The sequence below is a fragment of the Lissotriton vulgaris genome, chromosome 9, assembly GCF_964263255.1.
Source record: "Lissotriton vulgaris chromosome 9, aLisVul1.2, whole genome shotgun sequence".
Taxonomy (NCBI): Eukaryota; Metazoa; Chordata; class Amphibia; order Caudata; family Salamandridae; genus Lissotriton; species Lissotriton vulgaris.
In genome coordinates this window covers 372,134,195-372,149,768 of record NC_141697.1, presented here as the reverse complement: position 1 = coordinate 372,149,768, position 15,574 = coordinate 372,134,195, and the positions used below count along the sequence as shown (strand labels likewise).

Sequence of the window (15,574 nt, the reverse complement as noted above, 5' to 3'; positions counted from 1 at the left end):
TGTAGCAACAAATGAGTCTTCCTCATCTCTATCAGAGACCGGAGAATACACTGTACGAAAATAATCCGCAAAACACCCCACTATCTCACTCGGATCAGTCACACACTCTCCACTCAAATTCTGAATCACGGGGACCACACGGTTCGCCCTTTCTTTCTTATCAAGCCACGCAATCAATTTACCCGCCTTGTCCCCAACATCGTACAATCTGCCCTGCTGCTCCCTGTGCATTATTTTGGCAGCATCTGTGACAAGGGACCTGTAATCCAGTTGTTTCAAACCAAGGGCGTGGAGTTTGGCATGGGTAAGGCCTGATTCCAAGTCACTCTCCGGCTAGACTATTTCTGTCTCAAGACGAACAATTTCTTGATTTTTAGTTTTCTTAGCATCAGCAATTAAGGATAAGGCCTGCCCACAAATGACAGTCTTGAAGGCTTCCCATAGTGACACAGATGAGGACACAGACCCCTCGTTTTCAAGGAAATATTGATCCAGGGACTTTATCAAACCAGCACGGGTCTTAGGATTACATAAATACCAGGGGTTTATGGGAGCGACTCGCCCTGTACAACACACTCTAGTATCCATACAAAGCCATACAAAGCCACAATGGGGAATGGTCTGAAATGCCCCGGGCAAGGTGTCTGATCTCTCTGACAGAAGGGGACTGTGCCGCCGGCATGAGAACGTAATCAAGTCTGGAAAGACTTCCATGGGCCCCAGAATGAAAGGTGTATTGTATCTGCGCTGGATGCACCAACCTCCAGCAGTCCACCAAACCAAAAGTCTCCAAAAACCCACTCAGCCATGATTGCGACTTAGGAAGATCTCTGGGGGGTGACGATCTACATTGCCAGAAACAACAGAATTAAAGCCCCCACCCATGACCAGAGTACCATCAGGGAGTCCCAGCATTACTCGCCCAATGTCTGAAAAAGTGGAGGTCTGTAGACCCGGCGGAACATACACAGTGAGCAACGAAACAGTCCTACCCTCTCATCTACCAGTGAGGGCGGCGTAGCGCCCCCTGTCGTCGAGGATTACGTCGTCTATCTCCAGGGGGAGAGAGGACCGGACAAGAATGCCAACGCCCCTAGAACCAGTGGTGAACCCAGAATGTGCAACAAGACGGTAACCCCACCTATTCATGGCATGACACGTGTTTCCCACCAGATGTGTCTCCTGTAAAAGAACGACATCGGGGGACAGGCGACGCAAGAAATGCAGCACCACTCCCCGTTTTATTCTATCACCCAACCCGTTGACATTCCAAGATATTAGCCTTAACCCACTACCCCCCCATCCCAACAAGAAATGTGGAACCCACCCCACAAAGAGCACAATAATCGGATCACAGAAAGGAGCAATACGTTGCCTTGAGAAAAGAAAACAAACCCACAAACACTCTCCCCCACCCCCCAACCAAATCCCGTTACAACTCCCCCCACCCTGCATTAGACTAGAAAGCCATCCCAACTTGCAGTGTGCCTGTCGCCCTACCATTACACCAATCTACAAAAAGAACCCTGGAGGAGAAAAGAGTCCCACCACCCCCGCCACCCTCGGGTATATGACAATAAAATACAACAATGGTAAAATAATCGAACCCAGCTGTGAAAAGTCAAGTGTTCGGAAATCAGGGATCACTTCTGTTCTGGCTCACCACCCTCGGCGCCACCAGGGTGCTCAGTTCGATCGTTCCGGGCAGGCAGAGAATCCAGCCAGTCGCTCACATTCTCTGGCCGGTCGAAGAAAAATGTCCGGTCCTAGTACTCAACACGATATCTGGTAGGAAACAACATAGCATATTTCAGGCCCAAGTCTCGGAGTCTTCGCTTCACACCCTGAAAACCCTTTCTTTGCCTCTGGACGAGCTGAGTGAAGTCCGGGTAAAAGTTGACTGTAGCGTTTTCGAATTTTACCGGGCCGCTCACCCTCAAGGCCTGCAGGATAGCATCCCGGTCTCTGAAATGAAAGAGCTTGGCAATGATAGGCCTCGGAGGTGCGCCCGGCCTCGGCTTTCCACCGTGGACACGGTGGGCACGCTCCACTGCAAAGAATTTGCTCAGTCCTGTAGGGGCAAGATGGTTCAGAACGAGGTCCTCCACCAGGAGGTCCATTGAAGGATTTTCGGGGTTTTCAGGGACACCTATGATGCGGATGTTGTTGCGTCTTGCCCTATTTTCAAAATCCTCCAGTCGATGAGACATGAGGTCGTTGGATGATTTCCCGTTTGCCGATTTCCGTTTGTAGTTCCGACACATCGGCCGTAAAGCTAGAAGTCTTCAAATCCAACGATTTCACTTTCTCGTTAGTTTTAGACAAGTCGGCTCTGATCAAGGTGACATCGATGGCAACCGTGTCGATTTTATGAGCCAGAGCCTCATATTGCTGGCCGATGGTAGCCTTCATATTGGCAATGGCGCTCATGACGTCTTGGAGAGACAGTTCAGTAGGCGCAGTTGGGTCTTCCTTGGCGTCCTCCGGGGTGCGGCTGGCGCCACCGGGGGATCCTTTAGATTGGGTATAATGATCCATGATATTGGTTTGGACCGGTCCCCTGCGAATAGGCGCCTTGGTTTTCCATTTCTCGTTGTCGGCCCTAGCCGCCATACTGGAAGATACGCCCCGGAGGGGCCCGTGACACCTGGTGAAAATGGCCGCCTGCAGGCAAGTCACCAAAAGTCTACAAAAGTTGGCTCGTGTGGCTGAGGTGACAACGCAGTTCGACACAAAAGCGTAGAGGATAGAAGGCACACGATGATGAGACAGAGCCTGGCCGGATCTCTGACAGAACGGAACAGTCCTGCGATCTGACAATGCCAGGACCCAAAAGCGAAACCGAAAGTTGATGCAGGGCTACAAGGGGAAGACCCCTCAGCCGTTGTTGTTCAACTTCGTCCCGTCTTGCCAACTTGCCAAGCCCCCGGCTTACCGCAAGGTGGGCCTCAAAAGTTCGGATCAACGTAACTTCGGTTCCCGTATATAATAAGAAATCAGCACCCATCCAGAAAGTATTGTCTTTATAGTCTCAAATGTCCACAGAACATATAAAAATGCACAATCTTGTAAAAAAGGATCCAAATTCTTGCAGAGTTTCTTGTTCAAGTTCTTTATTATAGTATTTCAGCACAAGAAAAATCCAAGAACACAAATGGATTTACTTCTTAGCCAGCCAACGTGTTTCGTCTCTTACAATGAGACTTCTTCAGGGCTCTTTGTTCTGACGAGAAGTGTTCAAGAGGACAGAACCCATACAAAGTCAGGATTCCCTGTCTGTTAGATAGCTGTATTGCTCACACTGTTTTTGCTGTGCTTACTCTTAGTAGTCTTAAAAAGGTATGGTAACCAGCAGTGTATCCACATCAACGGTAGGACAGCAACTTCGGTTCCCAAAGTCCAAATCAAAAATTTCAAAGAGCAAAAGCATCAGCTGAGGTTCATCTTCAATAACCAATCTAAAAAATCAGGATAGCCTCAGGATATTTTGCAAAGAGCGGCGAGGGTCCCGGGAGCCCTGTGCTCACGCGGCCATCTCGGATGCTTGCGTAGCTCCTCCGGCGAGTCTTATCCTTATTGATCCTAAGGAAATTGTTGCTCATCCAGCTCATGATGTTCCTCAGACACGCATAGAATTGACCAGCTGCCTGCTCCGACTGTTTTGATGCTAAGATGATGATTTGAGTATCGTCGGCGTAGGACACAAACGAAAACCCATGCTGCCTAATGAGACTGGCGAGAGGGGTCACATAGATATTAAAGAGCATTGGTGAGAGTGCCGAACCCTGTGGGTGGAAGGTTTCTGACTGCAGACTCTACCAGAGTAGAGTTTGTTCTCTATCTACTAGGAAAGAGGAGAGGAGGGAAAGAGCCACCTCCCCAATCCCCATCGCCTTCAGCCTTTACACCAACACCGTATGATTTACGGTGTTGAATGCTGTTGATAGGTCAAGGAGGATGAGGATCGCTCCCCCCCCCCCCACATCTACCTGTCTACAGATCTCCTCCATGCCATAACCAGCGCTGTCTCAGTAGAGTGACCTGACCGGAACCCATGCTGACTGCAATCCAGCAGGTTGTTGCTGACTAGGTAAGATGTCAACTCCTGGCTAATTGCCCTCTCCAGGATTTTAGCAGCCATCGGTAGGCACGAGATAGGGCGATAGTTCTTAACCTCTAGTGGGTCTAGTGTAGGCTTTTTCAAGATGAGTCTAATACAGGCCTTTTTCAATATAGTTTTAATCAATCAATCAGTTGGGAAAATAAGCCAGTCTCAAAAAGAAACCAAAGTCTGAAGTTCAAAGTTCTGGATTACACGCAGTTGTATGTATACAGTGAAAGCCACAAAAAACACAGATTACGAATTCCTGCGTGACGCAAATAGCAAGCTGGGCAGATAAGATATTGCCAACACACGGAAATATTTCCAAGAATTGTATAGGTGCCCATGGTTTAGCAGAAGCCCCCTCTTATGGGTTTTTATTTCAGTTCTCAGAATAAGAGTGAAATAATCATAGAAAAACATTTTAGTTCTTCTGCATAGCCCAGCCTATCTGCTCAAGTGCTCAAACTGAAATAACAAAACCAACTCAGGCCCTGGCGTGAGGCTCAGGGTAAATTCTAGGCCTGGGCGGTAAATTCCGTTAAGCTCGCGTAATTTCGGTAATTTCCCGTTCCGCGGAAAATGCGAAATTGCCCAAAATTCTGCGTTCTGCGACTTCGCAAAATTGGTTGCTTGTTCGCGTTCTCAAAATGCGTGTTCGCGAGATATTTCCCCCTGAGCACGCAAACAGCAATTGCGAACAGGAAAAAAGCACCGCGAACAAGCAATTCGTCGTGTTCGCGGAATTTCTGTGTGTTCGCGGAGATTTTTTACCGTTTCGCAGAGATTTGCGTAACGCGATTACACAAATTCTGCCCACCCCTAATAAATTCTCCCCAGCCGTGACTGCTCTCCAGCTGCTCTGCACGCCAATTCAGACTTGAGCCTTATGACATGGCCTGAGTTGAGGCCCTAATCCCCACATTAGCGGGAGATGACCAGAGGATCCAGACTTTGTACACACAATTGGACCATTGGGGTTCTATCTTGATATTTACTGTTTCTGATTTTTGTTATTTCACTTTGAGCACTTGAGAAGGAGCATTTGCTTCACATCTCTGAGTACCACCTGTTCAAAAATTCAAGAACTTCTGCCCCATCTGCCTGCTCCCCTTCCCAGCGAAGGTCATCGAAAAAATCGCCTACATGCAGCTGACCCAACACCTCGAGGACAACAACATCCTAGATCCATCGCAGTCCGGATTCAGACACAACCACAGCACCGAGACTGCCCTCATCCCAGCAACAGACGACATCAGGTGCCTGCTAGACAACGGCGAAACCTCAGCCCTCATCCTCCTGGACCTGTCTGCCGCCTTCGACACGGTATGCCACCGCACACTAAGAACACGCCTCCAAGAAGCCGGTATCCAGAAAAAGGCCCTGGACTGGACCACGTCCTTCGTATCCGGCACAACCCAGAGAGTCGGCCTCCCGCCCTTCCACTCCGAAGCCACCGATATCTTCTGCGGCGTACCCCAGGGATCATCCCTCAGCCCAACGCTGTTCAACGTCTACATGGCCCCCCTCGCACGAATAGCCCGATAGTACGACCAGAACATCATTTCCTACGCCGATGACACCCAGCTCATCCTCTCCCTCACCAAGGACCCACACACCGCCAAAATCAACCTCCATGAGGGATTGAAGGCCGTCGCCGAGTGGATGAGGAGCAGCCATCTGAAACTGAACTCGGACAAGATGGAGGTCCTCATCCTAGGCCCCACCCCCTCCCCGTGGGACGACTCCTGGTGGCCGACCACACTGGAAGCAGCTCCAACACCCACGGACCACGCACACAACCTAGGATTCATCCTCGACCCCTCCCTCTCCATGTTGAAACAGATCAACGCCATCTCCTCCTCCTGCTTCAACACCCTCTGCATGCTCTGCAGGATCTACTAGTGGATCACAACCGAAACAAGAAGAACGGTGACCCAGGCCCTCGTCAGCAGCAGACTGGACTACGGCAACGCACTCTACGCAGGAATCCCAGCCAAACACCTGCGCCGACTACAACGCATCCAGAACGCCTCAGCCTGACTGATCCTCAATGTCCCCTGCCACAGCCACAGCCACATCACCTCCCACCTAAGAGACCTGCACTGGCTCCCCGTCAACAAGAGGATCACCTTCTAACTCCTCACCCACACACATAAAGCACTCCACAACGCCGGACCAGCCTACCTGAACGACAGACTCAACTTCTACACCCCCGCCCGCCAGCTCCGCTCCGCCAGCCTCGTCACCGTCCCGCGCATCCAACAAACGACCTCCGGTGGCAGATCCTTCTCCTTCCTCGCCGCCAAGACCTGGAACACCCTCCCCACCCATCTACGACAGACCCAAGATCTGCTCACCTTCAGAAGGCTCCTCAAGGCCTGGCTCTTCAAACAGTAGCGGCACCCCCCACCCCCCTCCCACAGCACCTTGAGACCCTCACGGGTAAGTAGCGCGCTATACAAGTTTTCTGATTGATTGATTGATTGATTATTGCGTGTGATACCCATGCAACACTGTCTTACATAGCAAGAGTAAAGCGAAGTATAAGCAGATGTTCACAATAAGGAAGTGTTTTAACAAGGTACACCTTCTTCACAATCGACTAGTGAATCTCTTCTGAAAGAGTTTTCTGGTTGACTGAAAACACTTTTTCCTTACAAAGTACATACAGTGAAGGCAACTGCAGTGTTGAAAGAATTCTACATTAGTATGAGCATAGAATGCATGTAAAACAAATCTTTATTTTTATTTTTCTGTTTAGCCAATCAAAATTTGCATCCTCGGTCCACCTGGTGTTGGGAAGACAACTGTTGCAAAACTACTGAGTGCACAATATAAACTTCATCATGTTCACATTAAAGATGTCATCAGTGAAGCTATTGCGAGACTGGTAAGTACGTCAACAGACTGTTGAATAGCAGTGTTAAATGCTAGTGGAAAGATTTTTACTGCTATGTATTATGGAGTACCTTTATGAAAGGTTCAATAGAAATTATCAACCTGTAAACCCTTCATAATATGCTGAATATTGGTTCTTTGTATTAGGTAAAAGGGAAATGTATGTTATAATTTTCTAGTTGAGCTATTTTATGTTGAGTGGCCTATTGGAAGGTAGTGTGGGAATTTTTTAAATAAAAAATCGATGGCCTGCTAGTTGTAGAGAATGGCAAGCCATGTCAAATACTGTCGATAGAGCTTATTAATTATCATCTTGCAGAGTCTCCATCTGCTGCCCAAGGCCTTTCAAGATGGAGGCAATTACTGCCTTCGGGTCTTATAGTATTTTGAAGCCATTAGAGCTGAGCCCCAAAAGGTGTTTGATTTCTATAAACACTTGTAGCTGCTTAACCACAGTTATTTCCAGGATCTTAACTGGATAAGGAACATTAGAAATAGGGTTCTTGTTCGATCAGATGGTGATTTCCTTTCACAGGGCTGATTCGAGCCATCTTACAACGAAGGACACAAAACATTTACATAAAGAGGAATCAATTGTTTCTTATAACGAACTAGTTAATAAGCTTGGCAGCAATGTTTTTGATTTTAATTTTAACAATGTTTTATTTATGTTGTTGAGTAACGTTGAGACAGTGGTAAAAACATAATGAATTTCGAATACATGATCGTTTTGTATGTAGGAAAAACTTAGTAAAATGGAGGGGACAGATGAAACGGAAGAAGAAGAGAGCACAGCAAATTACCAGGAGCTTTTAGACACAGTGAAGGAAAATATGGACCAGTCTGGAGGTATGAACATTTATGTTTGAAATACTGCACTTGTTCTTCATGGTTTATGTTTATTTCGTATGAGTAAACGTTAGGGCAAATATTTTATTAACGATGCTTTTACATTGTTATAATCTTTGTTGGATAGAGCTTGAAAGAATCAGAATGTGCAACTTTACTTGCTCTTTCTGTTCAGCCGTGGAGTAAGAGAGATGAGAGCAGGGTGCAGTCCAAGGGCTGTAGTGTTAAACACACATTGTAAAATGTGAATGCTTGTATGAGTTTAAACTATAGTAACTTCTAAAGAGGTATCGTCTGTAAATATTATTGGTTTAATATTGGTAAAAGTATGTAGTTGTACATCATGTACATGTTATTGTATGCCGGCTGGAGGTCTGAGAGATGGCATATAGCAATGAGAAGTGAGTTTCACTGTCAGTGGAAGATTAGTGGCTTTTCATATTAACTGCTCTAAATACGATTGGTAAGTTCTTGAGAAATTAACATTGTTGTCTCTAATTAAGCCGAATACCAGCCTCAGTATATATACATATATTACATAACAGCGATTCGCCCACCATCCGTGCCGAAATGACCCCCCGCCATATTATTATGGCTGGGGGGTCCGCGGCGGATGGAAAGACCGTCCGCCGCTTTTCCGCCCCGGTCGCCTTGCAGGGGAGTGGGAGGTGCACATGGGGGGGTACCTATGGTACCCCCCTGCAGTTCCATGCACAACATGGCAGGCACCGCGCGGTGCCTGCCATGTTGTGCATGGAAGTGCACAACATGCCTCCCTAACATTGTGGCAGGTGGTGCTGAGTGCACCGCTTGCCACAATGTTAGGGATGCAGGATCCTAATGGCAGCCACGGGACCCCCGCCCTTATGGCAGGCGGTCCCTCTGTCCGGCAGGATGGCGGGCGGACTTTGTGCCCCTAAGTCTTTGTACTCATAACTGAGAGTACTAAATAAAGAATGGGTGTATAATGTAAGTAAGGATCTGGTACTTTTCATTGACAAAATCGTGCAAGTTGTACATCAACTTACAAGCATAATGTCTTTCACCAAAATCTATAATAGAAGGTGGATTGCCAAAATAAACAGGCTTTATTTCATGAACAGTGCATGCAGAAATAAACTTGGGTCAGTGTTGGGAGCAATGTCTTTATTTTTTCCAAGGGCTATAATGAGAATATCATATGAAATCAAGGGAGATGCCTTTTGTTGGCTCAGATCAAACAATGAAACGCATATTTCTCGGAATTCACTTAACTGTCGGGATTAACTTCTAAATAGGCATGGTTGCAGAGTTTTCATGTAAAGTGCTACACTACATATATGCAGCATGTTGTGCATGCAAAATATGTTTGTGTTGGATGCAAACCAGGTACGGACCGTGGCTTTGTAAAGCCTCAGGGCTATATGTAGGTAATTGTAAATTACCGATTCTTAAATACCGGTATTTAAGAATCGATAATTGTGATGTAGGAAATAATTCGGTAAAAAATACCGAATCGGTAAGATTCGGTATTTACCGAATCGGTATTTGCCATTGATTCCTATGGGCCTGGAGGCCCATTGGAATGAATGAAATACCGAATCGGTAAATGATGATTCTGTAAATACTGAATCTGTAAATACCGATTCTTTATTTACCGAATCGGTGAAATAGGCTCCTACATAGGAAAAGGCTTTTACCTGTCGGTAACGGCCGAATTCGGGCATTACCGACTGGTAAAAGCCTACCTACATCTAGCCCTAAGTGTGTATCCCTGCCCACATAGCACCAGCTCTCATTTGGGTGGACCACCCTAGAAGGTGTTTCAATTAGGGTTGTGAGGAACTTGCGGAATTTTACTCCTCAGAATTCTGCGGAGTTAAATAAAAGCTTTGTGAGATGCCGTGGAGTTCGGACAACGGGCAGCAATAGGCCCATTGTGCTGCTCGTGATGTGATTTAGTGCTGAGAGCGTGTTCTGTGCTGATAAAACAGCACCACATGGTGTGCCAGAGGGTGCAGCTACTCAAGTTGATTTTGCTGCAGCTCAAGTAGATTTTCTACTCGAGTGGCAGCCTTCTGACTGTGAACAGTCGCACCTGCCCATGAGTGCTTATATTAGAAAAATCTCGCCAATGTCCTTCCAGCGACTGGAAATCTCGCTGGGGGCCACTAAATCTCATTCACGTTTGCCTTGCCATCCTGGAGTGGTGAAAAAGAACAAATTCCGCCACGCAGCAACTGGCGGAATTTGTCCAAAACTCCATGTTACAAGAGTAATGCGGAGTCATGAAAATGCTGTCATTTCTGCTGGCCGAACAGAATATTTCGCCCCACCCCCTAGTTTTAATGCCTTCAGCTAAATAAACATCATCACAAATATACTTGTAATTTCATGTAGTCATTCATGGGGAAAAGCCAACTTGGCAGCCACAGTGCTTCACCCACACCACAAAAGCCTAAGCCCCCTAATCCATTGGTTCTAATAAGATTGGGGCATGGTTTTGTGGGCAAAACGCGAAAGTGTCATGGAAGGAGATTATATGTACCAACTCAAGTGACTACAAATGAATCCCTGGGAAGAGTTAAGGGCTAGTAGCATTTTAACGGATATTATTATTGCTGGCTTGGTGCAATCCACTTCAGTGGGTTGAGAACCGCAAGGAAGGTGCTGCTGCTTCCATAAGGTACATGGAGATAAAGCTAGTGGTGAAAAAAAGAATGATTACTGTGTGGTAACATTGTGGAGTTAGCATAGCATTATAAAAGTTAAATGTGTCACTTCAGAACAATCTGAGGACTGAACGCCCTGACCTGCAGAAGAGTCTTGGAAGAGTTCCTGCACTGTTGCCGACAGTGGTAAGGCAGACATCTGAAACTGCTGGCATTACCTTCTACAAATACCATGAGAGGTTTAGCCAGAGGTAGAAAAGACTGATGGCCTCATGCAAAGTCCTGCTTTAAAAAGAGTCTTCTAAGATTGAGGCTGTCGATATAATCATGAAAGAGAAACTAGAGGCTATAAGGCACGGGGGTTATAAAGGATGAAATTAAAAGGTTGGCCTGGACGTAAAATACAGAAAGTGCAGAGGGACTTTGCGCTTTTCCCATCTTCAGCCTATGGCAGCAATGTCCACACTACAGATAGAATCAAGAGCGGCTAATTTATATAATCTGGGTCTACTAGTCAGACCAAAGGAAACCATGAAAAGGTTTTATCTAATAAATTGCTTTGATTGTTCCACATGATTTGCCCCTACGAATTAGTTCAAAAATATATCAATTATGAGCCTAGGAAGTTGATGCTTGTTCCAATAGCAGCATTTCATACTGAGTACTGAATAGTTATAAACAGCGTGGTTTAATCAGAACTTGGACATCTTTTATTTTTCTGTTTCTTCAGGTCGCCTAGATGATGTTTATGTGCTAAAATTCATGAAGGAAAAGCTGAAGTCGATGCCCTGTCAAAATCAAGGGTTTGTCCTGGATGGATATCCCAAGACCTACGAACAGGCAAAAGAGCTCTTCGATAGTAAGCTTTTATACTGTCATTAATCTTATTTTAGTTATTTACATAAGAGTAAAAGATGTCTAATGCACTGGGGAAAATCTAGAAGTTTTCAGTGTATCTGCACACCTACCCCAGATTTTTAGGACATATGAAAGGACAATCACTTTTGATATTTACTAGACTGATCTGTTCAAGATACAAAACTGGCATTTTGGTGCAGATCAGTCAATCTTCAGAACCTGGGTCTGTATATCCACTAGTGGCTGACAAGACACTCCATGAAATGGTAGGTTGGTAAACTGAGTTTTGTCTAGCAGAGTGCTGTACTTCTCCTCCCCATTGCTCAGTAATAAGAACCAATGAGTAATCGGAATGCCTTAAACTACTTGGTCTCACTACCTGCAATACCAAATGAAAACACAATGCTACCTATGATCATGGGCCTACGTGAACACACATATATGACCACATATATCTAAAGAAGGGGCTCCATATAACTCATTCATGTAAGTGATTGCACACTTCACTCCTAGAATGTGTTAGCAAAGTGCATTCAAAGCAAGGGTGTACTTCTTCATAACCTCCTCATCACGTTGTTAACTCAGTCCTAACTTCATACATCATGAGCTGGATCCGTACCCTGGAGACAGTAACCCTGCTGCTTACCCACAACAGTTTAAACTCCTCTCCCTCCAGATGTATTTATGAAAGACCACTTTTACCCTGAATCCTCCTGTTGTGCTTATGCACAGTAGAAGGCAGTCATCCTGGGCTTCCTATCTCTGAATGGGAGACCTTGCTTACCTCCTCTGACCAAGGTTGGGTCTTTGCTTTCTGCTCCTAGAAGTTTGTTTCTGAGGATGATTATGTTCCTGCTTTTGCTGACTTCAAAGCCCCTTGATGGGCTTGCAGCATGTGGTTTGTTAAAAACAAAAAAGGAATGAGTGGAATGCTTCAATTAATCTAAGCCATTTTAAACAAACAGTAGCCATATGCAAACTCACCTTGGCGCTGCTCTAATTTGTTCTGCCCAGTCTGAACTACAAGGCAGTGTTCCCTCCAGATGGAAACACACGCAACCTCAGACCAGGTTGACCTATTTAGGGCTCATCAATGATGTATACCTTAACTCCTGTAGCATCATGAGCACAGGACCTACGTCTTGGCAGACCCATCACACTTAGGACGTTGCAATCAGGAAAATTAAAAAGGGATAGGTACATTTCCCAAATACATTGTTGCCACTTGTAGTTAATTGGGTCTGCATTCCAGTTATTCATTTTTGTTCAACCATGACATTCTATTCAGAAATCATCCATATGCAAATCAGCTTTGGTCTACTAAAATATGAACAGCCACCCATTAACGGCCAAACCAGGACCCCTCCAGCTGGGAACACCAGCAACCCCGGTCGGTTTTGGCCTATTAAGGCCTTATCATTGAGGTACAGCTTGATTTTTATGGCTCAGTGAATATAGGTCCTGCATCTCCTCATGCCTGTCACACATAAGTTATCGCACTGAGGAAAACAAAAAGGTGATGGGTGGAAAGGTTGAATAAATCTCAACCACAAGTAATTTCTCAGAGTGCATTCTATTCAGTTGTTTATATGTCTACTATGCTACACTAGACAGAGACCAACCTTATTCAGTTCAGTCTTGTAGTATTGGTCCTACCTCAATAAATAGGCTGGCCTGAACTGATGGCACCTTAAGGTTTTGTTGTTTGTTCTGTTGACAGTGATACTTATCACCATATTTTAAGCTCTCCCAGGCTCAGTTTGGCCGTTTCCCACCATTTGATCACTCTTCATTGGCTTTCATTGGCCAAGGCCCTCTATTTTAAACTATCATGCTTGTGCCACATCGCAATTCATAATTCAGGCTCACTTTATCCTCAGGATCTCTTCCAGCACTGAATCCCTGTCAGAACCCTGTGATGTGCTTTTTATAACCTTCTTTTGATTTATTGTTTTAAGGGGACTGGGGACTGATCCTTTGCTTGCTTAGTTGCTTAACATTGGAATTCACTTACCCAAGAACTTCAATTTTCTAGCAATCATCTGCTATTTCAACTATTTAAAAAAAAGACTAGAGATCTGCCTCTCTCGCATCCAATTAGCTCATGGGGCAATGTCACCTTTTTTAAAGTAACTGCACTATATAAATGGATTTTCATTTTCAATATGTGCAGCTGCGCCTCATTGAGGAGTGTGGGGCTCTGTAGTGCTTTTTACAAGTTCTCACCTTCCCTAGCTACCTGCAAGGCTTGGGGCTTTACTTGTGGTTTCTCTCCCTGATTGCTAGCATAAAGGATGGCAGGCTCCTTGGAAAGGACAAGGAGAAGAACCTTTTCATCAGAACAAGGTACTCCGACCATTAGATACACAAGAACTAAAACGTAATAAACCCCTTTTGTAGGGAAACAAACAGTAATATAAGGGGAGTACATGTTTTGAAGACTTCGTGCTCCTACCCTGCAAACCCCACCCCTATAATGAACATATATCTGGGATAGGCACCACTGACTTCCCGAGGTACAATCCCCAAGGGATTGGCGTACTGCAAAAGTCTTCACAAAATTCAGTGACTATCTTGTAAAAGAAATGGTTGGATACACGGATGCAGAATATATCAGGCCAAATACATCTAGTGAAGTCAAGAAGAATGTCTGCAGCTTTCTGTGGCCTGACCGGGTTCTTTCAACATGAAGTAAGTTAAGAAGTTGTTTTCTCCCTGCCGCTTGAGCTATTCAGATGCATTTGCTGATACTGCCTACACCTGTCACTGTATTTCCAGAAGTGGAGTTTGCTGGATTTGAATGAGATCCACAGAGGAGATGGGGCACCCTGATGTGCATGTCAGGCCCCTTAATCCAGGGTAGGAGAAAAGATTTCAGCTGTTCTGCCTGCCTGCCTGAGACCATGATTGGGAAGGGGTTCTTCTGGGGGTGCTAGGGCTGTGGCAAACACACTTAGCCTTATCAGGTTGCCTCATTTGGTGGGCCGTCTACCATTCCACGCCTTCTTCCGGGCTAGTATATGAGAAGCATGAAAGGCCCTGACCAACCTAGGGACATATGTTCAGTAATGGTCCTGTGTATAGTTGTGGTACGTCATTATTTTTAAAAATCTCTATGGTATGTGAGTGTTAATATACCACATCATAATTCAAGAATCTTCGGTGTCAATGATTTATTTCACAATTACTAACCTGAAGGGTTACGCCTCGTATTTGGCCATTCCTATTTAAACAGGAAACAAAGGTTTATAAAAGTAATTTTTTACTCCCCTATGGAACCGATTGCTCCATACAACCTAGGGACATCAGAATCCTTTTTATGAATCCAGGAACTGTCTTCAGACCTGTATCGATTCCAATCCACCAGTTAGTTACCTAACGAATCTTCTGTATTATGTATTGTTCATGTTGGCCAACTTATATAGGGGAAGTTCTTTCGGATTACTGGGGTATTGCAGAGAGATGAAAACAGGTCAAAGAAGGGATACATGAAAGATCGGCTATATCACAAGATAAATAGGTAATGTCAGTCTCACTGCATTCCGATTATTAATAAGTCTTACAATTGGGTACAGACTATTGAACATTGGCTACTGTATAGACAAACTACCCAATAATTTTAGATCAACTGTAGATGCTGGTTATTCTAGCCTGTGAGGTCATGCTCTTCAGTAGCGTAGAGGCCATTTCATCAAAATGTTTACTAGATCTTGTGTTTCTGGAATCAGTGATGATGAGGAAGGGGAAGCTGGGAAGTTTGCATGGAGGATAAGCATAGGAACCAAATAAAGAGGGTAAACTAGTGGCTATATGTACTGTGTTATAGGGCAATCCCCTCACAATTAATAGGTCCAGCCAGATCACCCTTTTTTAATGCATTAGCAGTATATGATATGTACTTTTCAATGGTCTGCTTCATTCACTTTGATTAGCCATTGCTTTGTTTATGACAGGCGGAAGAACATTATAACTACATTACCAGTAACCTGAATATTTGTTTAACAAAAGCTTCAGTAAGTATCTTAAGTGTAAATATGGCTCTTCAAAGAATGAAATGTGCTATCTTGTCATTTGTATCCAGCTGTGTCCAAATAGTTGTGTACTCTGCAGCAGGTGGAAAAATCAGTAAAAGAAAAAGTATGCCATCAATAGGGTGTACTGTGAGTGGTTTAAACAACCCCGCAGGGTACTGAGTTAAAACATCAGACCTCGT

General features: G+C 45.1%; 1 protein-coding gene across 1 annotated transcript in view; it reads left to right on the top strand.

The window, feature by feature from the left end:
- The window catches only part of AK7 (adenylate kinase 7), a 404,956-nt gene that overhangs the window by 332,396 nt on the left and 56,986 nt on the right, over positions 1 to 15,574 (top strand). The window contains exons 11-13 of the mRNA XM_086937746.1: positions 6,867 to 6,995; positions 7,744 to 7,852; positions 11,234 to 11,362. Coding sequence (XP_086793872.1) covers positions 6,867 to 6,995; positions 7,744 to 7,852; positions 11,234 to 11,362 — 367 coding nt within the window. The remainder of the gene's footprint in view (positions 1 to 6,866; positions 6,996 to 7,743; positions 7,853 to 11,233; positions 11,363 to 15,574) is intronic.